General features: G+C 35.0%; 2 protein-coding genes across 5 annotated transcripts in view; one reads left to right on the top strand and one right to left on the bottom strand.

Annotated features, from left to right (window-relative positions):
• The window catches only part of sfl (N-deacetylase and N-sulfotransferase sfl), an 89,429-nt gene extending 66,966 nt beyond the window's left edge, over positions 1–22,463 (bottom strand). The window contains exons 1-2 of one of the 4 annotated variants that reach the window (XM_076114688.1): positions 22,215–22,463; positions 13,848–13,899 (exon numbers count right to left, since the gene is read on the bottom strand). The gene's annotated coding sequence lies outside the window, so the exon portion shown is untranslated. Of the gene's footprint in view, positions 1–13,010; positions 13,028–13,847; positions 13,900–22,214 lie in introns of those variants that run through there. The other 3 variants (XM_076114689.1, XM_076114687.1, XM_076114690.1) reach the window with 3 other exon arrangements.
• Positions 22,464–22,889: 426 nt separating this feature from the next.
• mRpL47 (mitochondrial ribosomal protein L47) lies at positions 22,890–23,885 on the top strand. The gene has a single exon (XM_076114684.1). It carries the CDS (start codon positions 22,970–22,972, stop codon positions 23,744–23,746), a length of 777 nt encoding a protein of 258 aa, XP_075970799.1. The 5' UTR covers positions 22,890–22,969; the 3' UTR covers positions 23,747–23,885.
• The last annotated feature ends 271 nt before the right edge of the window (positions 23,886–24,156 follow it).

Raw genomic sequence — 24,156 nt, 5'->3', positions numbered from 1 at the left:
TCTCACGGGTCGACATAGAGTGGAAGTCAGCAGTTTCTTTGAAGCGCATCCTCACTTGGAGGACAATAATGAATTCAGGCCCGAGGTGGGGCGGGGGTACCGCCGAGGTGGCGCGGGACGGGTGCTAGAGCGTGCTCGTACGCTCCACTTTGCACTTCCTCTCTTATAAAGCGATTAATGACAGTGCGACCTTTGAGAAGTCTGACGATCAAAATAAGAAGAAAATAAAATCCAATCACGAAAACGACTTCAGACTTTTGCGCTTCCGATGGAGTGCCAAGTTTCAAACTTCCAGTTAGTGACATCGTTGTTGTTTGTTTTTGTTTCTGTTTTAATACCATTGTACTACATTTGAAAACAGCCAACTAGCAACTACTGGTTCACTTACAATCCCCACAATTTGAATATTAGTCAAACAAACTTAAACATTATGAAAACGTTTCTGAATCTACATACACATGGTAAACCACAGCAATTTGTGTTTGGCGAACCGAATCATAAAAAGCAAATACAGCGAAACTGGGAATTCAAGGATATCTCTTTTTCGCTTATGAACTATCAACATGTCAGAGTAAAGCCCGGAAAATACATTTCCTGGCTTATAAACATATTCGAGGGAGAAGCGCTGAGGTAATACAAGCAGACGTATGGAATCATATTTTGATGGGGAGAGTACACTCCAGTATTTATGTTTATCACAAACGTGTGCTCGTTATAGAGATGAGGCGTACGATGAAACAAGCATAAGCTCTCAACTCACAAAATTCTGAATTTAAAAATGCAGTGTACAGCTCTTCGTCGTCCAAACATAAGGAAAGAAATACAATATTGACGGCAAAAAAGGGAACAACTAATAGTTACTGTACTAAAAGTGGATCATGCTCGTGGACATATAGCACTGCCGGAAACAAGCGTCCAAGGACATGTTAAAACACTTATAATTCATACTCAATTACGAATTACCAAAACAAATAAACGGAAAAGAGATATCTTAGGTAGACATTCAACTGAAACAGTTGTTCGATAAATTAAATCAATAGCGCTTTGCTTATATCTTGTCTATTTTTAGTTCTTAGTTGCAGTCTACAATAGCAGTGCAATCAGGAAGTTGTGCGAGGCATTTTAAAATATGCATTGATTTGACATTAATCACTAAGTGTTGGCAACACTTAGATCGATGCGATTGTATTTCAAGTAGCAGTTAGAGGCTATTAAAGTATAGGCTACGGCACTATAATCGAGTACCTAACTGGTTTTCAAGATTTAATGGTTAGCGATTTTAATAGCAGCAGCAGAAAATGTATATACCACGGAAGAGTAGCTCTTTTTGTGATGTAAGTATGATTTCCACAAGTACGGATTACTTCAATGATAATTATACGAAAACATTTTAAAAGGCAGTGATTATATTCACAGCTCATAGTCATGAAAAATAATCACAGATAGTATAGAAAAACGTTAACACAGTGTCACTTGAACTCTATGCCGGAAAACCGTTAAAAATAACGTTTCCATTCATTTAAAAAAGACCGGAGAGCCGACGACGGTACCAGGTGCAATAGAGACGCAAGTAAATCCAATAAAAAGCGTTAGATAAGGCCGCTGTGCATTTTCACATTATCGAGTAAAATGGAATGTCGCCAACTACGCAATTAACTTTTTAAACGCTAGAACTTTAAAACAGATTCCAAATGCGGTGATTTAGCACGGCATTAATCTTTTTTATTCTACTATACTGGTGGTCTTACCAATCTGGCTTCTCTTTGTATTAACTAGGCGTAGTGTTTGTTGATGAACGATTGCTCGGTGATTGTGAGTTTAGAAAAGAAAAGGCAAAGAGTATACCTCAGAGTTCTCCATCAACGTAATATTTTTATCGAGACCGAAACCGAAGTTAGTTTAGTTACTTTCTAGTTGTCATTGCGATACTTCATATTAAATTATCTAGGACTAATTATTAACTTAGATTATTAACTTTTTTTATGTAGGACGTAGGTATAAGATGACGTGCAAGTCGGCTGAAGTAAAATAGAACAAGATTGACTGTGTCAAATTGCCATACTTTGTCACAGCCTTCTTTTGAAATAAGTACTTACTAAGGAATAATAGTAGCGCGATTCTCTACCACTGCTGACTATAGATAATAGCCGGCTATCTATTGAGAAATTTCGTACAAAAATCTGATCAGCGCCTCTACTAGCGCTTTAGGAACTATTTTTGCTGTACATTTTAAATGTCAAACCCTCGGTACTCGATAGTACCGACTGTACAAAATCGCGCTACAGGTGCCAAGTTCTGAGTTAACACGGCCTCCATTCAGCGCTGCCATCACGCACAGAGAATACATAGACTACAAGACATATTCTTGAGTTCATGACTTGCCTTGTTTAACATTCAGTATGCAGTATACAAACCATTTGTCACAAACTAACAGCTCTTTGAGTATTATGACCTTCGATAGTAGCGTAGCACACTAGAGTCCATTAGATGAGAGTGTTGTTGTACCATTAGTCGTGACTTGGCATCGAGTTAGCTTGCTAATGTGCAATCAAATAGCGCCGCTGACTGCCAGTTAATTATGCGTACGCTCTATGAATTCAAATCGAGCGCGTAATTACTACAACAATGTCTTGCTTTGTGTTATCTGTTAATTTTTTGCATAATTTTACCTCTAACCAAAAAAACGTCAATTATCTTCTGCTAAAAATCGGTAAAATCATAATAAAAGTTTCATAGACAACTGCAATAATATAATCGTTTACGATATAGCGCCCAAACACGAACTGTTTCCCAGTTAGCAAGCAGAGACAAAATGTTAAGTGAATATTGCTTTACTTTCCAAAGATAGATGATAAAACGGCTATTAGACCCCAACACAAGATATCAAAATATTTATGCCCGTATTCATTCACAAAACATACAAACCAGTCTCTTATTAAATTAGCAAAAGTCAGTAATGTTATTGAACGGTCGAATGTTCGAACGAATAACGTGGAACATGAGTAGAGTGAGCCGGTAGTTGTCATCAGCGGCACTTGTTAAGCCAATTTGGTTTAGGGGCCCTTTTGCAGAGGGAAAATACGGTCAAAACAACAAACTGCCAGTCACAAAACTACACACGTACTTAGAGTTAGGCTATAGCACGTCAAAACACGACAAGCACTACTCTAAACTCAGAACCCAATTCGATGATAAAAGCTTTGTCCTTAAAACAATATTGTTCTTGACACCGCATAATATCCTTTATTGTTTTATCATTGAACTGAAACGGTACTCCAAAAACTCCAATTTAAACTTCAATATAAGCATAGGCAGACAGAATGTAAATTAGTTCAAGTTATAATAATTTAAATAAATACATAACGAATTCAAACTTTAGAAATTGTGAATTATTTACGCAAAATAATTTCGAGTCGGCTCAGTAGGTAACGTAAAAGTTTTCCCAGATTAAGACAGAATTTCCACTTTTATTTGTTTAATGAGCAAACATAAACAAGAACTTGTTCAAAGGGTGGAAATGTCTCCGCTTAACCGCCGCGACCCGGATTTCGTGCCAAATATTTATTTTAATTACATCTCGGTTCCTTCAAAGCCCAAGTTAAATGTCTCTACCACCTTCCACACCAATATTTCAAAATTAATTTACGCATTTAGCATCCGGCAAGATTTCATTATGAAACTTTATCTATGCTAATTAAAATAAAACATGCGCCATCTCTAAGCGATTAAAGTGATTTAATACGACAATGCGCTGTTAATAAAATGGTAAAAAATAAATTTATTAAAGAAGGTTCTGAAATAAACTAAAGGTTTTATAAGGCATATCAGATTATGAACCAACTGTAAATGTGGTGAACTTTTTTCTAAAAGAGCTTACGAAGCAATTGTAACCTCTTTTATAGTATATGTATAATTGTATCCATTATCCGATGTTGCATAGTATAACAGTTTTATCAAAAGATCACACACAGCACGACCGAGTTGCAGCAGCGTGCTATATTTAATATTTTTGTTTACTTTTGACGCAACACTCAGCTATTTACAAAGACGAAATGCGCATTCACTGTAAAGAACTAGATTGATTCAAAAGATCGCTTGAATAAACACTCGTTAAATGTAGTGAAGAGGAAATGGAACCGGCGTGAACAAGTTATCTGCCGCCGACCATCACTGAAGGATTTCCTTCGGGTATTACCAACAGACGTAATAGTATGACTACCTTATAATGAACAGGAGACCTAGTGAAGCAAAAAGAATAAAAAATCGCAAGAGTCATACAATCGGAAATGAACAGTCAAAGCGAAGTTAATTAAAACTAAGCGAGAACCCCAGGGGACAATGGTTGTGCGAGACAACAAAGCGATGGGAGCCGTCATAACTGCTGTCAGCTACAAGCACTAAGTACGATCTAAGATTACTTCTCAACGAGTTTAGCACTGACTTAGCTAAGAATTAGAGTCTGGGAATCGAACTAATGTGCATTGTGCTCGGCATTCGCAGATGAGATATGGTGTCTTCTTTCATTATTAAGCTGTACAACTTTGAAGAATGTACTAGGATACTTCTGCAAACATCATGGTAGACATTACTTGATGTGAAGATCAGTCGCTTACGATAAAGCTTAAAAATATAATTATCATCACAAGTGCTGAGCGGTTTATTTATTAACAGGTATTTGCATACATTACAAATAAAAAACTATGTTTGTCTACTACTCGTAACTGATAAAACAATTCCAACATAAGTGCGCGTTCATAGAAACACATTATTTTAATGATACTGCAAACATTAGCAAGGCTTTCCAAACATTTCATAATCAATTTAAAAAGATACTGGTAGAAAATAAACAAGAATAAACTGAGGCCATTATTATAATTAAAAACTAATTAGCGAGCATAAAAACCTGGTACGCTAGGAGACATCTGGTGATGACACCAAAGATGAATTTCTTACGGTTGCAGGGGCGCAAACTAAGAAAACACATCTGAGCATAAATTCTGAACACGTCCGGCTATATAAATTCATAACTTCGGAACGAACCGGAGACAGACGGTACGCTGGGGCCTCTACGAATTTATTAAATAAATTAATTGAGCCAAAACGAACGTAACTGCTTGAATGTTCAACAAACTGAACGAGGGTGTTACTAAAAATGGTACATCATAACTAAAATATTAAAATTCACGATTTGCGTCGTGAAACTGTGTTGCCGACAATTTTAAGTGTATGATACATGCAGTGTGAAGCAAGAGGGGAAGAAGCATTTTTATGATATTGCGTTTATACTTGCTTAATATGATCAATGAAATGCATTTTATTACTTAAATAACATGCCATGATCCAGTTGAGCCGCTATAAAAGCGTAACAAATAGTGTTTGTGATAATAAGGATGTACATTCTATGTACTTGTACTCATAAATATTTACGATGCGTTCTTAAAATCGCATTTCGTAATGTTCGTAAGCTATGTTCAAACAAAGAAAATAATTAAAAGAGCACTCATATACCAGAGCATAAAAAATATTAGATACGAGCTTGCAAGGCTAACCTAGTTTCACGTCGTCGTATCCCAATTACTGCAGCGTTGTATCAACAAACACTTGTACGTAACCTAAAGCATTAGCTAGCGTGGTAGCACGACTCCCAATAAACCTCCCGGCTGAGTGCATAACGTGCCGAGATTACTTATAGCCTCCGGAGCCCGCGACCAAACAACAATATTTGTTGGTCCCAGACACTAGATTAATTTTTCCTGGGGCATTTTACTTGGCGCTATCCACGAAAACATTTCGTAAAATAAACCGACTAAATGAACTTGAACATTTTGATTTGATTGCTTTTATGAGTCCAAAGATTTTGACAGAGCTAATATTGTGTAAAGAATTATTTGTAGAGGCAAATTTTCTCGAAGAGATGCTTTGCTGTATTCAGGTATAAATTCCCGTAGAGCACAGATTATAACTTTTCTATTTCTATTGTTGAGGTCTTCAACAGGTTGGATTCATATTGTTAGTTACTTCCGTAATTATTACAGAAACCAAACAATGGAACGCCACAAAACGGCCCCTCTACATAAGTTAAAAATAAAAACTTTTCTTGTTTTTAATGTGGCTTTTCAGTAAGGACAAAGAGGTTCTTTTATCTTTTTAGGTATTAAAGACGGGGATAAGTATTAATTTCTGTAGTCCATGTTAATTTAGATCATTCAATATCACCCTCTGTTGGCTGCGTTCCGATATCATATGCTTAAATAATATTAACCTTACCTCGTCCAAAAAAAAACAACACTTCAATGTAGTGTTGTCAGTTACGACAACCCTCAATGCAATTTGTCAATTAAGATAAGTTGGTAATCTCGAGATACTGCTGATGATTCAACTTCCAGGTCGAATCACACAAGTTATGATTACGACCTCGTATTACGTCTGACATTAAAAAAAATCACTTAAGTTACGTACACTGCCACATGATGTTAGTTATAAATATTATAGAAGTTTAAGGATGTTTTGCTACATTATTAGCATTATTTAAGACTTTTTGTAAAGTGGACGTTTTATAGCTAAAACGGGTAAAAAGGATTAAAGTCAGTAATTAACTTCCTTTCTAATAAACTTGTCTTTTCCGGAAGAGGATGTTAGCTTACACATGCACAAAGACATTAAGGATGTATAGGAACAAATAGCAATATAAGGAACAAAAATCAAATACACGACGTACTGATGTAGGTACTGTTTAAGAGGAAAACCGTTACAACGGGGAGTTTTTATTTGGAAATAAATCAAGTTATACAACTGCTGTATAACACGAAGTTGAGGTCGACAACTTCATAGTCGAGTACACGAAAACGAGAGTCACGAATGTCACGTAGAAACTAGTACAGGATATTTTGTTGACTAGAATTCTGAATATGAAACGAGATCAACGAAGCATGCATCAGCCAAGCTCAAGATATTTCTTTATTTTGGAACCGTATCTGGGCGACAAGAGGAAATGTGAATGCGACTTCGTGTGGAAAAAAATTAAAAGAATAGTAGCGGTGGAAACGTCGAACTGGAAACCCGCTCAATACGGATGCGGCCGGGGCTCTGATATATTTTCCTTTCTTTATCAGTAAGATCAGCGAAAGGAGGAAATCATGTCATTAATATCACAATAACTCTAACCAATAGCGAAAAATCAAAGTAACGAGACGATGATAATGAAGTAACAAGACGATTTTCCACATAAAGTAATTTATAAATCAGCTACGACGGCATCATAGTAGAATCATTTGATTGAAAATAGATCTGTAATATTAGCAACTCTTACCATTGGTATGAAGATTATAGTAATTACGTATTTATTCGAATGTAGAGCGCAATAACGAGGAATCCGATTAGATACTCATTCAAGTGGAAATTCAGTAAACGAAATGTTTCACGATTGTGATCTTTAAGGCAGCATGTTACTGATACGCGTGGTTTTGAACGCTCCTGATCCACAATAATGATAGCGTTTGGAGGTTTGTTCATCGCGAAAGAGGAAAAAGAGCGAAACGTTAAATAATGAACATGCCTTTAGAACGAGACATGGGCTTTGAGAGGGTAGATAAAACAACAGTAGCCATATATGAAATAAAAAAGTTATGAATACAATAGGTTCTCATTTTTAAGAATATGATGGTGAATCCCGATTCGGAAAAATATATTGTGATTAGTAGATTAGTCTATATTGTATTAACTAACTTGATTTATACGTAATTGATATTGACGGTTTTTTATAAAATTAACCTTCTTAATTACCAGTATATCAAGAAAATACAGCATATCCAACTAAATAAAATGGAGATTTGTTATAGTTTTACAGAGGACCGTGAGGTGTTTTTAATTATCTCACAAGTCACAGAAGGAACTAACGTTAAGACTAAACAATTAATTAAGCAGGCAAGTGCAGCAAAATATGTAAATGTAACAGCTTTAAATTATGTATAATCTGGGGGCACGGAAGTGCCCCCGCAAGTCGAGCAAAAAAAAAGCGGCACGGCCGTAACATCCTTTTCTCGAAGCAATTCGGGCTATTTTTGACCCCCCCATAATTTCGTTGTGGATAAAACAAGAAGCCTGGATTTTCAGCAACTAATCAGTCATTGTATCAACACGGTATATTTAAAATTTCAGTCAATTTGAACCAGTAGTTTAAGAATGACAACTTGCTAAAATTTTGAATTTTGTCACTCACTGATTCACTGATTCACTGACTCACTGACTCACTGACTCACCGATCATCAAAAGTCTAAGGTACTTCTAGCAGACTTAGAAGCTTAAAATTTTGTATACAAATAGGGTTTAGTGTCTTTATCATGGGAAAAATTCAATATTTTCTAATTTCGGTCCAGTTTTCTTAATACACCAACTGCAACAATAACTTTGTAATCCCATATAAATGTATAAGATTACAAGGTTACATTTGCAGTTAATGATTATAATTACTGTAGAAAATAAAATAAATAGGTGTAAATAGGTACCTACTATATGAGGCATAACGGAAGGGGGTATAGGGTGGGTAAGGGTGTTTAGCCCATGAAACTGAACAACATTCCCATAGGAAAATATGTTGAATTATGAAAAAAAACGTCTTTCCATACAAATTGGACTTATGTTCGCTCTACAAAAAGAAGTGAGATGCCATCAAAAACATTCTGTAAAAACCTCAAGTCTCGCCGTAAAAAGTTGTGAGATCTATATAATACCAAGTCGATTAATCTATTTAGTCTCTACTTAAAGGACCTTCTGTCTTAAGTTATTACGTATGTTATTATCATGCCAATTTAAAAAAAAATACCTTTAAAACAAATAGATCGACTTGGTCATCGCAACAAAACACAAATTCGCCATTAACATTTCAGGAGCATTAACTTCTCGTCGTGCTGTGAAGTGTGATACATACTAATAATCTAATCATGCGATGGCCAGGTCGGTCTATTTGTTTTAAAGATATTTTTTTAAATTGGCATGATAATAACATACGTAATAACTTAAGACAGAAGGTCCTTTAAGTAGAGACTAAATAGATTAATCGACTTGGTATTATATAGATCTCACAACTTTTTACGGCGAGACTTGAGGTTTTTACAGAATGTTTTTGATGGCATATAATTTTACAGCTAGAGACAAACAGCATGGAAAGTCGAAACGAAACAGTATCAAGCGCAGAATGAAATTATAAGTCAATTAAAGACCTTTAACCTGTTTAGACAAATTCCATTGTACAAACTGCAGATGTCTACTTTAACATTGATAACAAAGTAATTTTTGTGTGTTTATTGTTCTGCGGTTACCAAGCTCATTAAAGATAAAATACCTTCTGCAGAAACAACTTTTAATTCAAACAAAATATTTACTTTTTAATCTGACTAATGAAGGAAGCTTATGGTCATTTACATGGTCATGGGACACACACATTTAAGTATTTAAACGAAGTCGAGTTAGACTAAGTTTTTAAAAGTAATGTCACCTTAGGACCGTTATTTAGGTCAACTGACGATATTCACCTTTCCTAAAAGAAGTTGCGATACAGATTTTATTAGGCTTTATCTCATGCTTTCAGGAAAAAAGTAAAATATTGTCGTAAAGGATAAAAGGCATTTTGAGGTGAAAGCCACTCTCGAAATTCTTATTTTGCGTCGAGGGTTAAAAATTACTCTATCAAGGTGTACATGCGTTATGCGTTTTACGTCCGGGCATAATAAGCAGCCCGTATGAAAGGAGGTGACAAAAATAACTAGGAGCTTTCTGGAGGCTTTCCAAATTGACGAGATAGGATCTATAGGAAATAGAGAAAATTATCTATTTCTTTAAAGTAAACAAAAGAGAAAAATTTGTATACATTGTACGACACATATCAATAACACTTCCTATGCCCTTATTTTATAGCCCATCATCATGCTAAGTTGAAAAAGGATATTTCTCCCAGAAGGGTATGACATAATCACCACACATGGGAAAGGGATTGATGATCGCAGTAAAAACGCTATTAGGACACTGATACCCATCTTGGACAAGGGGTTAAATAAACGACGTTCATACGAGCATTTGGTATAGAGAACACATGAAAATTGTGTGTAACACATTGTTGTTTAATAACAGTAAAGAGAAAATAATATATGAATGTGGTATCACAAAAACAAAGCACAAATATGGCTATTATCCGCGGCAACAATTGCGAGGACGTTGTGTTATGGCCACATATGGCATGAACTCATTAACGCGCCATAGTCGCAGCGCACCGAGCTAACTGCCGCAATCCAGGTCTTAACGGAAGGTAATTTACCATCTGCCATTTGTGGGCGGTAACCACCGCTGTATCGCTTTTATGAAGCACATTATATTTATGAAAAACGACACTAAACCTATCCTTTAGCACCAGTTCTGTTACAATAGGAACATGTTTATTGGTTGTACGTTATTCATTATAATGGAGAGGTATGACAGGATGGTTACCACGCGCTCTATAGATTTCCTGAGGCCGATAACGCATAAGTCAAGCGATTTAATTAATGCCCGTAGTGCATTATCTACTTTATTGACGCATAGGACGTTAAGGCACATTGACTAAATGTGATGAATTCGAAAAAACATATATCTATCTTAAAAAAATAAGTAATACATACAGTGGAAGTACCAGAGTTATACAGATAACATAATACTAATGATGTTGTGACACCACCAAGACTGTTAACACAAGAGACAATGTGTTTTTATCTTAAATAAAACAAATACGCGGGTGTTGTCATCGTCCTAATAAGTTATCAAGTTACTTGTGTCAGTGATAAACTGACAAGGCACGAAAAATCCTTGCGCGTTTGCAACATTTAAGAGCTACGTGGTGTGAGATCTGATGACTGTATTTTATGGTTCCAATTAGTAGGTTTCCTGTTTTCTGATCTCTTGCATTTTCCTCCAATCTCAGCAAAATTCTCTTCGAATCTAATAGGTCAATAGTATAACGTTTTCCGTTTCGTGATTAAGTCGCTTTGAAAGATGAATTCCAGTTAATTAAGCGGGTATAGGGGTAAATTACCGTGGTCTTGTCGCGGATAATTCGATTCGTCGACATTATATTTCGGGGCCAGAGTAATAGTGTGATACGTGTAGATTGTGCCGGGATTTTGAGGTTATTATAAGGCGAGACACATTAATTCAGGAGGTGGAACAATTGCGGCGGGCAGCTTCGTTAGACCGCCAGCGACACGTGTAATAAGATAAAGTAACGCTCGCGCCGTCCGTGCCCCGTTAGAACAAAGGTCTTCCGACGTCGCCGCCACGAACAATACCCCACAACATGTTCAGTGTACTGTCCTCACCCACTTCTATCCTGTTGAACTATGCATGTTGCTATTATAGGAACGCAGCACCTACACTAAAAGCCATATATCGTGTTGCACTACACCTTAATGACATTACTCCTACATAGTCTTTATTATCAGTGACAGGTATTCTGCCGTCGTAAATCTAAACACAGTAACTTCAAAATATGCGTTTTGAGAAAAACGCGGTTGAAGTTTAATGGTTAATTTTTGCTCTCATGAAGATACTAATTATTGTATATTATTTCATGCAACTTTTAATGTTAGTATATAGTTAAATCTTTGATTCTGTATATATATATCTAGTATATTATTATTGTATAAATAACAAAATTAGATAATGTGTTTTAAGCTAGGGTAATAATATAATATTTTTTTCTTTTTTAAGTTACAACACGGTAACTCAACGGTTACTGTGTTGTAACCAAGTTTTACCTATTACTGTGTTGTAACTTTGTAAAGATATTAACATTAGGGGAATTACGACACAGTAAGTATGTACATACTGTGTTATAACTATGTTTCTTAGAAATACGTATAAAATCAGTAATACAGTAAATGAGATACTGTGATTTATTAAAGTATTTGTTGTTTATCTTTGAACAATATTTTATACGCAATCACAGTAACTGAAGAAGCCGTGTTATAATCAAGCAAAAAAAGAAAAATTAAAATCTATTCACGTTAAAAAAACACAGTTAGTAGTGAGATACTGTAATTTAATTTAAAATAACACAGATACTGTATTTTTTATTAAAAAAAATGTTTTTTTTGTAAAAATACTGTGTTTTTATTTAATGTATTTCGGTAACTATCTATCGTACAAACAAACCGAAAACTTTCTCAAATAGCCCGCGGTCTCCTGATTCCAAAGAACTAAACAAACTATAAACACAGTAACTTAAGTTACTGTGTTTACATTTACGACGGCAGTATTGCATTTCATATATTATTCGTTAAAAGGTTTCTGATCTAAAACATGTACTAAAATTGCTAACTCTAAAATATAAGGCATGGAAATCACAAACTTATATAAATTCGCATTATAACAACAAGCATTTTAATATTATTTTTGGAGTAGCTGAACAAATATTATTTTGAGCCCAAAATGTATATAAGGTCCCCGTCAAATTAATTTTGAAATTCATTCCATTTCAGATCCGTAGACAGACAGACGAGCTGTCAAATAGAAACAGTGTCTGGATTGTTTGATCCTTTTGAGCAGACTTTAAAATGTAAACTTTATTTTACTTAAAAAATACTTTAAGGTTTTTAATAAGTACATACCTACCAAAACTTTCATGCACACTATGATCTTTTACCTAATAAAATTGAAGACTGTTCATAATTCTATAACATAACATAGAATGATGCAACAATCTCCCCTTAATACTTCCACAGCTATAACAATATTAGTTTGTGTAAAGAACAGTTTAAACAATCATAAAGCACTTAACCCAAAACGATTAACTACACGTAGTCGTACAGCAGCACAATACTTGTCATAATACTATTTGCACAAAATAGAATTGCAATTGACATCACCATCAATAGGTGCTTTGTATTCAAGCAAATGTAATCCATAGCACTCTCGAGAGATTCATTTCAAATATTTATTTAGATGACGTCTCCGTTTTAAGCATCCGAATAAAATATAAGCTTTACCTTCTATTTCAATTTTAACCTTAATCGCGGTTCGAATAACGGCTGCTTCGCCATGCTGCTCCTGCCCAGTGAGAGCCTCGACCTTAATAAATATGGATATAAATTAGAGCTCTTACTTTATACCAACAATACAAATTGACAATAAGAATTTCGGCCGAGCCTCTAATTACACTTCATTACCAAATCGGCAGGAGGGAACAATTTTTGAATTAGAAATTTTGAGATGAATGGGAAGCTGTTAAAATACACAATAATAATATGTAGTACGGTTCAATTCCAGTATAGAGAGATAAATAACGTTCAGTGCGTCGGGCACAATAAATCAATTAGATAATCTGGGTTTAAGTTGGAGATTATTCAGTTTTAAGGTATATTCACAAATTGGATTCTAACAGTAAACAGAGAAATAGGTCGCATCGTGGTTAGTTTACTATTAACTAAAATCAAATTGGCATTGTATTCGATTTGAAGGTATTTTGATCCCAAGATATTCCGCTCCGCAACCTTGTCACGACATTCCGTGCCGACAAACTCGGTATATCGTGGTATTCCAAGTGTCAAGCCAGTTGACATTCGGGGCTCACAACGAAAAGGGGTCGTCAGGAGACAATCTATCACTAAACTCCCTTTAAGGATTAAATAACAGGGTTACTGGTTAGGTATATTTTATTGTCTCTCGCAATTGTTGCAAAGTTTGAATGGTCAATTTCAATCTATTTCAAATAACAATAAAGGAATGTAATAGCCGAAAGGGAAGTAGGATTCGAACAAAGAAAGAGTAACAGAATATCTGTGCGTACAAACGTATAGGTTAATAAAATTATGGTAACTACTTACGATAAAGCTTCTTTGGAAAATGACGTTCGTAAAATTTTATTCGAAGTCGTACCTGAAAAGAAAAGCCATGAATGTAGCGTCGTAACAGAAGCAACAATTTCAAGAATTACGATCAAAACATAAAAAGATTATAAACAAACGGCGTATCCGCGTTTAGTAGGCGCTATCGCCGACCACAAGCCACGAGAGGCACATATTTAACGCTCGAGGCTTATCTCAAACGAGGCAGGGCGCGCGGGCGCGGGAAGAGGCACGTGCTACAATATCGAGCCTATCTTTCTACTAATGGCCTACATGTGAAAGGTGAATAGCTCCATCCTAACGCGGAACGAAGGATAAGCTACTCGCAGACGAGGATGGATGACGATTTATTAAGTTATCTAATCTTTATGGTACTGCGTGAACTCACTACGTACATACACAGTACCGTTACAAGAGCAGTGCTAAGATAAACATGGTAATATTATATTCTTGTGTGCGTTACCACAATTTCAAAATGTCTACGTAATATATTCTACTATTTAATCTTCAGATACTTTTTTAGAAAAGCATATAAACATCTTAGTCTTAATTACTCCTCGATCTATATAGGTGGATAGATGAGTATATTAAAATATTAGATCAACTGGGTGATGCATCCAATTTTAAAGCAAAGCAAAGCCATCATATCTCTGCGACCATTAATTACGTACGTTATGTATAAAGCCAGCTACCGTACTGAACGCGTCACCGATGTCCATCTGCGATGAAACATGTTGGTCTAATTAATGGACACAGTCTATTATTGTGCGGTAACCACGTACTGAGCTCACTCGTATCGCGATCTTTTCATATTATACAGATATCTCTACATTAACCATTTCGTAGAATCGCGGACCAACATGCTAACTGAGCGTGTGCTTTAATAAATGGTTGGATTGAAACTTTTAATATTGGTTGCGTGTTTTAAAGTAATCTAATGAAGTGCCAAAAAAGACAAAGAAAATCAATAGCGGAAAAAGCAAAACATTGTGCTTTAACGTCGTTACGTTAACTTTAGATATAAAACAAATAAATTCCAGTCTGTTTATTTGCAAGATAACTGCAAATGTAACCTCGGTTACACTGCATTGGAGACCACGAATATTTCAAGCGTAAGCAAGAGAGACGTAAAGTACATTTGATATTACGTTACAAGACACAAGAAGTGCAGTTCATTCCGCATGCTGTCTTGCTGAACCATCTAGCACATAGTTAAAGATGGCATGTGTCGCCTACAATCGTAACTTGCTGAGACAAAACTCATTTTATCGCTATGCTATTACATTTTATGCACGAATAGAAGAGGTTTTGCAGTATCTGCTGTGCGTCTTCGATTTTATTTTTGTTTTAGAAGTACATTGAATGAAACAGTGAAACTGCAGCAAGTATATTAAACAGTGGGTCAGTATTTCACTACAGCCGGTGCATGACAGCAAGCAATAAAAGCCTTCGTAGGTGTGAAGTAATATGAATCATGCGGTCGGTTGGTGGGGTGATTGAAGACGACAAGGGCTGGGCTGTTGTCGAGCGGTGGACCGGCGAGGTGACGGACGGACCAACGGCACCTGAGTCCGGCTGGCGACGAAGCGCCCTAATGGCCTGTCGCTCGTCCATCCGCGCCCGTGATTGATCGACACACCCCGTGACGTGTGCACACACATCGCTTACATCGCCTCCACGATATCACGCGTAATCCATCACAAATTTGGAATTTGTGGCATAAAATGTGAGTGCAGAAGTCAACCATTGACTGTTTACAACCAATGCACATACAAGAGACACGTGTTTATATTAACAGTGGAGAATTGGCGAATTAAATAAACTTCATCGAAAAATCGAACCTCGCGATAGCTACGAACAAAGAGAAGTAAGTAGTACTAACTTTTAAAATAAAAATGTTCGAAAAAGTCCATATCTGGAAAACGTTTGAACCAGTATTAAGACGGCGATCTCGTATTTTAGTAACGAAAGTACAGACTAAATTTGGATTTTATTAGTAAACTTTTCTGCTTCGACTACCCTGAGATTAAAACATTTCAGTTTTTGTGGTTTTTGGTAAAAAATATTTCCTTGGTTATGTAATTGATGCCATATTCAAACGTATGAATTATTATAACATGAAATTAACATTATATTATGATGATACAGGATTAAAGTCCACGATTAAGAACTTAATTATAATGATAATGTCCTCCTAGCCGATATACGGCTACGGCGGTCAGTTTCATTGGAACTGGCCATCTGTGCAGGACTTTGTTTATAGTGTCCAAGTGTGTGCACAATACACAGGTACACTCTCTATTCCATCACTCTCATAGTTTGGTGGGACGGATAACCGACACGACCAGTGAGAGGTCAGGCGCAGGACCGACGGCTTTACGTGCTCTCCGAGGCACGGAGGTCTTCGACCTCAACTTCCTAACTTCGGGCAATCTCTAAGAAGGCCCGACCCAGGATACGAACCCGAGACCTCTCGCACCGCAGTCGCATATACTACCGACCGCGCCACAGAGGCAGTTAACTTAATTATATATCAGTAACAGACATGAACAAATTGTAGTATCAACATACTTTCTGTTTCAAGGTCCACAAAGATATTCTTTTTTACAATTACCCGAATAAATGTTTTTTCTTAATACTTATCTATCCATTAAGTACAACCCTGACAAAATAAATTAATATCAGACTATGTTAGATTATTTCTATATTGGAATTGTTTTAAATTTCATTTAGGTATTAGAACCTCAATGTTGTAAGTCATTGGTAAGCTAGAAATAGGAACTGGTGTAAAATTACAGCACCGGTACATTTTTCGAAAGTGTTTGATAGATTATGTTACTAGGTAGTTTGGGTATGTCGCTATATTTTCGTGTGGTTTTTGAATAATACATAAAAGGTAACATATATATTACACGCGTATTGCCTTACACCCGGTTGCACTGATGCGTTAGGTAAACAATTTCATTATTATTTTAATGTAATGAATAATGAACAAAGCATTGTGGGAACCCAAAAATGTTAAAGGTTCGTTTGTAATTAGCATTCGGCGTTAATTAGTCTTTGAAGTGGCCGGAATATATTGGGCAATTATTATTTATTCCTGGCAAAAATAATGAACGTATAATATCCGCATGCCTTTATAGCAAGTAGCAACGAATGTGTGTAAAAGTTATTCCATCTAAAAAACCATTAGCGTTGGGAAACAAACAAAGCTGATAACGAGTTCTGCAGTAACAAGGCCAAGTTGTTGGAGTGGAAGTGATCAATTTTCTCAACAATTTCACCGTCATCTTGAATCTTTTCAGAGGCACAAAACATTTAGCCAATTCAGCGCACAGGGACCGACCGTGATAATAGAGCTTGTTGGCTGGGTGGGACAGTCATCGCAAACATAAGCCATTAGCGTATTGTTAGCGTCTTTTCAGCCGTAACCTCCATTTTCGGGGTTTTTGTTGAGTGTCTTCGAGTATCTATATCAAAATAAATCACGTTTCGCTACAAGAATGCAGTATTGAAAGAATTAACACTGATTAAAATAAATATTAAGAGTAAAAATAACTTTGAATCACAAAATTAAACATAATGACTAACAGTTTCAAGACTTAAATCGCATCTGAACTCATTAATTTATCAATGTAAACTTATACAAATAATATTATTAAATTACTTTGTATAGTATGTCTGGTATCAATCTGTTAGGTGCAAGAATGTATCTAAGTAAATTTAACCAGTTATTATTTAGAACAGTCGGCGAATGCAGCGAGATAATCTTCTGAATTTAGTTTCGGTACATTAACATATGCTGCGGTCGTCGTGAGAAGGCTGAAACAGGTATACCTGTGTAGCCGCAAACTCATGAACAGGTCGCGTGCGGCCGACAGACGATAGCGGTGTGAAGCCGGCCATTCTCCTCTGAACAAAGGTCCCCTGATCTAATCAACGCAACAATACACCTCGGATAACTCCACAATTGAGCTGGAAAATAAACCGTCCGCCACCCGTGCCAACACATCCGATATTTTAAATTACAAACAATATTACACGGTATGGATACAAACGAGTCCATTGTAGGCCGTGTGCGTCCGACAGCTGTTTTAGATAACGTGTGACCTCTCTAGAATAAAGCGTTTTACGAACGATTACACCGACAATGATGTCGTCCACCCATCGCTCGTATAAACAAAAGCAATAAAAAAAAAATATTGAGAAATTATTACTGAAAAATTACAAACTGTCTGCAGTGTTTGTTTCTTTTCATTCAAACAATTATATCATGCAAATAAATTATCCTGACTTCCAACATTAAATATTTATGAAGATCATGTTTTGTATAAAGTCTTCAGGAATCCTGACTACTACATGTTTTAAAATATGCATTACATTACTAATCTAAATGAATAAATTAGGCTTAAAGATAGACCATCTAAATTACCTTCAAATATCTATGCAAATGGAAACATTCTCAGCCGAAGTCCCAATCGGCATCGACTGAAAGCGATAGAAATGGCTTAAATTAAGCGAACGCAGTATTACACAGATGATGGGATACTGATGTCTTAATCGAAGACTAGATAAATCGCACAATTGATCTTTTTAAACCCATTTCTCAATTTCTACTTTGAATATTCTTAACATAAGTACCTACTTTGATTATAAAGAAGATGAATCAAATTTATTTTTTTGCATACGTCGTGCTCCAAAATGAATTGTGACCCCTCAGTGAATACAAAGAAAAGTAGGTACCTATCTCTTTTTATTTTTCCACTTGAGTAGCTTTGTTATTTGGCCCTTTAGAATACGTCTCTCAAGATTCACAAAAACGTTAAATAGATGTTTTATATTTAAGACTACCACATTGAATAACTATTGAGTTTCCATTATAAGCGCTCGCATTCATATTGCGTTCAAAAGCGAATGACACAGCGATTTTGACTGATATTCAAAGCAGCAAGCCAATTCAGTGTTTTAGAATTCACATCATTGAATTAACTTAGAATACAGCCTTCATAATTACAACCTATAAACTTGGATTCAAAGTAAAGTAATAAAACTAAAACGTGATATAATGACGGCACTTTGAATATTCTTTTTTATCGATTAATTAATGCGTGACGTTGATTGTACGCAACTGTTCTGTCATTAAGATAGTAGTCGTTAAGCATAATAGAAGGCCTTCGCATGCGTCGCTTGAACAAATTTGACGTTAATTTTACCCACTTTGCACTTAGCAATTACAGTTGTCATAGAACTATAAGTTGGTGTATCGGTAACTAGAAACTAGTGTCGACATTTAAGGCTATATATTTGTTGAAAATCGAAATAAGGTACGCTGACTCTAGTATAAAGCTTACGTGTATTACAGATCGTTGTGCGATACGTAATCATAGTTTATATTCGTTAAATTTTGGTTTACCAGTTCACTGAAGATAAATTATTATAGCTGCTAGCATACATGTGGTATTAGACATTTTACAACGGACTGATGGCGAAAAAACAGCGCTAATATTTGCTATGCTTGTATTTTTCAATACAATCAATCTACGGTACGAGGAATGCCTCTAAATTATGTTTGCGCTGTATCTGAGTTCCTCGAATTGTTGTAGTTCATCGGTCAATATCCTCCGCCTCACGTGACGCCGTTTGCTGAATTAAACACATCACATGCTATTCAATCAAGAGTGAAGTGAAGTGACAATAATATACGACGGCAAGGCCGACCAATCAACCCACTAATATTACAAATGCGAAACTTTAAACGGATGTATGCTGGCCACATTAATCTGTGAGTATGGAGCTAATGTTTAGTTGTCGCTTGGAATATTGTAAGAATTCAAGTCAATTTTATGCCGAAAACACGTTACATTTAAAGTAAAGGTTAGTAACTGGTTAATGCTATTTCTCTGCTGCTTCCGATAGATGCTAATTCAGTTCGTTGTCAAATGAACCTGCTCTAGAAACAATTTAATAGTTTACTAGTAACTTTGACCATGCAAATGCAATGCAAATAAATCATTTGGTATTCCAGCTCAATGAATTTCTGTACTATAGATTGAAATGCCCGTTTTCCGACAAAATTGTATTACGTAATCTATAATGTCAACATTATTTTCGTTTTAATAAATGGAATAATTTTAACAAAGACGAATCATAAAGAGAAGTGATTTTTTTCAATATCAAGGTCCTCGAAATTCGTAAAGTTATCCACATCCTCGTAAAAATAAAACGTCTGATTTGGGCATTGGCGTCATAATAAAGGGAAACAGTAGTAATGATATTTAGAATACAAATCACTATTTGTATTGACAAGTGGGAATGGGAACGACATCTTTGCGAATGTAGCGTTTAATTTCGATAGGCTATTGTGTGACGGAACACAATCCTTCCTGTCCGTTCCGGGCTCACGGTCTAGAGGCGAGATGTCCGACGTCACAAGCGGGTCGAGTGTGACTGACAAGCATGCGAGATAATGCGCTCACTGCCTAAACAAAGCGACGGCGCCTGATTTAATCAACGATTCTATACAAAGATCCTAGGATTGAGAATTGTAAGCACCTATTCGCCCGGTGACAGATATAGTAAGCGGCACGTGACGGTAATACGTAATATAATTCTAAGGTAATAAATTATGTATACGAGTAATAAATCGAACAAGCTTTGAGTGTCGAATCCTTAATTTGATTTCAGATTTCATTACGCATTTTATGACGAAGAATGTGTAGTGCCTAATAACTATCAACTAAGAAATTTGTATAATCAATTTCTTAACATACCTACCTACTATTATGGGATTACATCATACGTTACTAAGTTATTCGTAATTTGTAACGTGTATAAATAAATAAGCGCGAAACAAACATAACGAGAGTTACAGGCTGAAAGTTAGGTGCTTCTCGTAACTAGCACCGCGAGCGTCAGTTGGCGTCATAAGCGTACCATCCTGTATAATGTTTATGGCGTTGTGGAGAGGTGCAATTGAGACGTTATGTTATTTAGCTGTACCGCCGCGCAAACGAGCGCGCACCTCCTTAACGCACGCGACAAATTACCTCAGTACACATGAAGATGCCCCCCTTTCTTAATTAACGTATTTTGTCACCATATAAATTGTAAGGGTACTTGGGCATACCTACTTGAGTTCACAAACAGGTGGTGGTTTAGTTTGGTGAAGTAATTTCTACAATTGTTTCATTACATACTTAAATAGATAACCTATTGTGCCATAAAAATTATCTCATTTTAAACAAAATTAAATCTTATCAGTATGAGGAATTTTAATTAGGACACTGCTAAAAATAAAGTCTTACGGTATTTTACCATTTCCAAGAATGAAATAACTTTATCAAAGTATACTAGGTAATAAAATTTGTGAGTCAAAGTTCATTGAAATAAAATAAAAAATATTTTTCATTGCCAGATTAAAATTAAAGCAGATAACAACTATAGTAACTATACTACACACTACTTCTACCTACCAAGTTTTGGTTATTCACCACTAAAAATACTATAGTCCTTATACAACTAAGTTTGCTTATTAAAAAGCTAAATATATTTTTTTAAACATAAATAAAAATCATGTTATACCATTAAATACTCAAATAGTTTTAAAATTTTAGTACCTTTAAAAAGCTCATTATAACATCTTTTTTCAGGCACTTTTTAAAATCTGTTATCAAATTTAATTTGAAATTATAGGACTAGGTAAGTAAGTTTTATGAATACTGTAACCTTTTTTCAGCTTTGTATTATAATAAGATCACAATCTCTGGTTACCTTAAGGAGAAACATACTCAAGACACTTGTAAATTTAAAACAAACCATAAATCCATAAAAAAATCTAATTTATTTAGTACAGTAGGTAATAAATAATTTAAATGCATATATTGCATGAATAATTCCTGCAAGGACTAAATTCTGTTTTGTAAAGCTGATAAAAACATAGCCATAAACATGGTCTGCTCTGATAAGAATATTTGTAAACACAGTGTGCTGATTCAATTGAATGATTTCTTATTAGACAAGACAAAGCACTTTGTCAGAATCATAATCACAAATTAGATAATTATCATAATACCATATACTAAATCAAGATTTCAATGTTTTTGGTGGTCTTTCGATCAATTCCAAGGTTAGTTGTGTACAACGAAACGGAAAGTATATGTTACGCAAGTTTTGCTAGCACAAATAATTATCATAAAAGTTGTTTAGAAAAAAAAAACACATAAACCTGAAGATAACCTGTTACGAATATTATTCCTAACAATAAATTACCCCGAACTAGTGTCAAAGTAAAACGTTGTTAGAGCTTACAGCATGTTAGTAATGAAACTAGACAAAAGTTTTACCTACTTATTTCTAAAGCTGAATGATGTTTGTACCTTTCAATAAGCTTCCTTAGTGATGATGGTATCTTCAAAAATAACATACACTACACAAACAGAACAACAGTTCAGTCACATGAACACCTGAAGCACATAACTATTATGTTACTTAATTATGAATCATCTATTTTATTTTGTTTTTATTGTAAATTCGCGTATATCAGAAGAAAAAAGCGTCCTTTAAGCCACCCACTCTTTCCACATTATTCAACTTATACGTTTAGTTACTTCTACGGAGCGTCAACATAAACTTGTTAAGTTATATAATTACACATTTATATCTAAGAACATTTTTGAGCAGGGAGATATTTTTTTTAGTAACGACCCGAATTAAATTGTAATACATACCTAATAACTGGTTAAAAGTGCGCAATACTTGAAACTTTTGTAAGCAATTTAAAGAACGAAACGTGTTTAAGACATGTTATATTTCGTTCAGAAATAAAGAAAGATTTACCATGTTAAATTACATTTCGTACATAAATATTTATTGACTTCAATTATTTTTTTTTCAAATATTTCATAAAATTTTGTATTCAAGTAGATCGAACAATCTTTATATAAAAAAAATTGAACCAAATCTACAATTCCATCATTAACACGTTTGGTTTGAAGTTCTGGTTTTTAAAACGAAATGTAATAAGTCAGATTGTACGTGAACTGATAATCTTGTTTCTTATTATTCTAACCTAAAACTGGATTATTACCCAACTAAAATAATTTATGATGAATACGGCTATGATCAGTAATTTATTTCGAAATACTCTGGCGCGATGTCTACGATCTCAAAATGTTGTCAATATTGCTGCGGCATCAGTTGTGAAGCGAGATTTACATACTACGAATCCGAACAACGAGTTAATGGAATTTTTCGATCTTAAGAAAAATTGGACAGAAACGAACATCAGAGTTGGTAGATCATGGAAATTAGATGAATTAAGAATAAAGTCAAATTCAGATCTACATAAATTATGGTTTGTACTCCTAAAAGAACGTAACATGTTGTACACAATGGAACACGAATGTAACTACAAAATGAAATTATTCCCGAACCCAGAAAGGATTGATAAAGTGCAAGAATCCATGAACAATATAGAAACAGTTATAAGAGAACGCAACGTCGCTTATTACAAGCTTGAAACAGGAGAGACAGGAGAGCGTCCAGTGGAAGATGTTGTCAATGTATTTGGGTTACCTGAGAAGTATGAAAAATCAGAATATTATGTGCCTAGATTTATGAATACAAAGTGGGTCAAGACATACCTAGAACATGGTTTAATCAACAGTATGGCTGTTAAAAAATTCTACAGATTGAATAGGGAAAAGCAAAAGAATATTGAAAGGAAAGCTCGCAATAGGGATTACAGTCATGTTCAGCAATTGTTGAAACGTTTTCCAAATATGGATATGGATGCATTGAAGGCACAATATCCTGATGTTGATATTGAGAAGGCAAAACGCACCAAAAAAGCTAGGGGACATTTCATGCCACAATATTAAATAGATATTAAATGAGTAGCATTCTTTGTTTTATTCATCCTTTATTTCTTATAATAAGTACAAACATACAAAATATATCTTACATAATAGGTGGGTTTATATTATTTTAAACAGCAAGTCAAAAAATTTGCTTTGAGCATGTCTTGTAAATTACAATTCTAAAAAATAGGTACTATTGTAATTTATGACTTATTTTGACTAGCTACATCATGTTATCTAAATAGGTACCTTGAAAACTAGCAATTTTAACATTGAATGTAAGAATATTACATAATATGAATATAGACATGTTTTGTAATGGGGCAAAGACCTCATATGGTGAAATTAACTATGGACTTTTAATTATAATAAAATACATCAATACATATTTTTTTAAACATACAAGTTTTATTTTTATGGAATACACAAAC

This window comes from Anticarsia gemmatalis, chromosome 5, assembly GCF_050436995.1.
Source record: "Anticarsia gemmatalis isolate Benzon Research Colony breed Stoneville strain chromosome 5, ilAntGemm2 primary, whole genome shotgun sequence".
Taxonomy (NCBI): Eukaryota; Metazoa; Arthropoda; class Insecta; order Lepidoptera; family Erebidae; genus Anticarsia; species Anticarsia gemmatalis.
This window is presented reverse-complemented; position numbering and strand designations above follow the sequence as displayed.

Bases quoted from the DNA above. Each gene is read 5' to 3' on its own strand.
- mRpL47 (XM_076114684.1), top strand. From the start codon at position 22,970: ATGATGAATACGGCTATGATCAGTAATTTATTTCGAAATACTCTGGCG.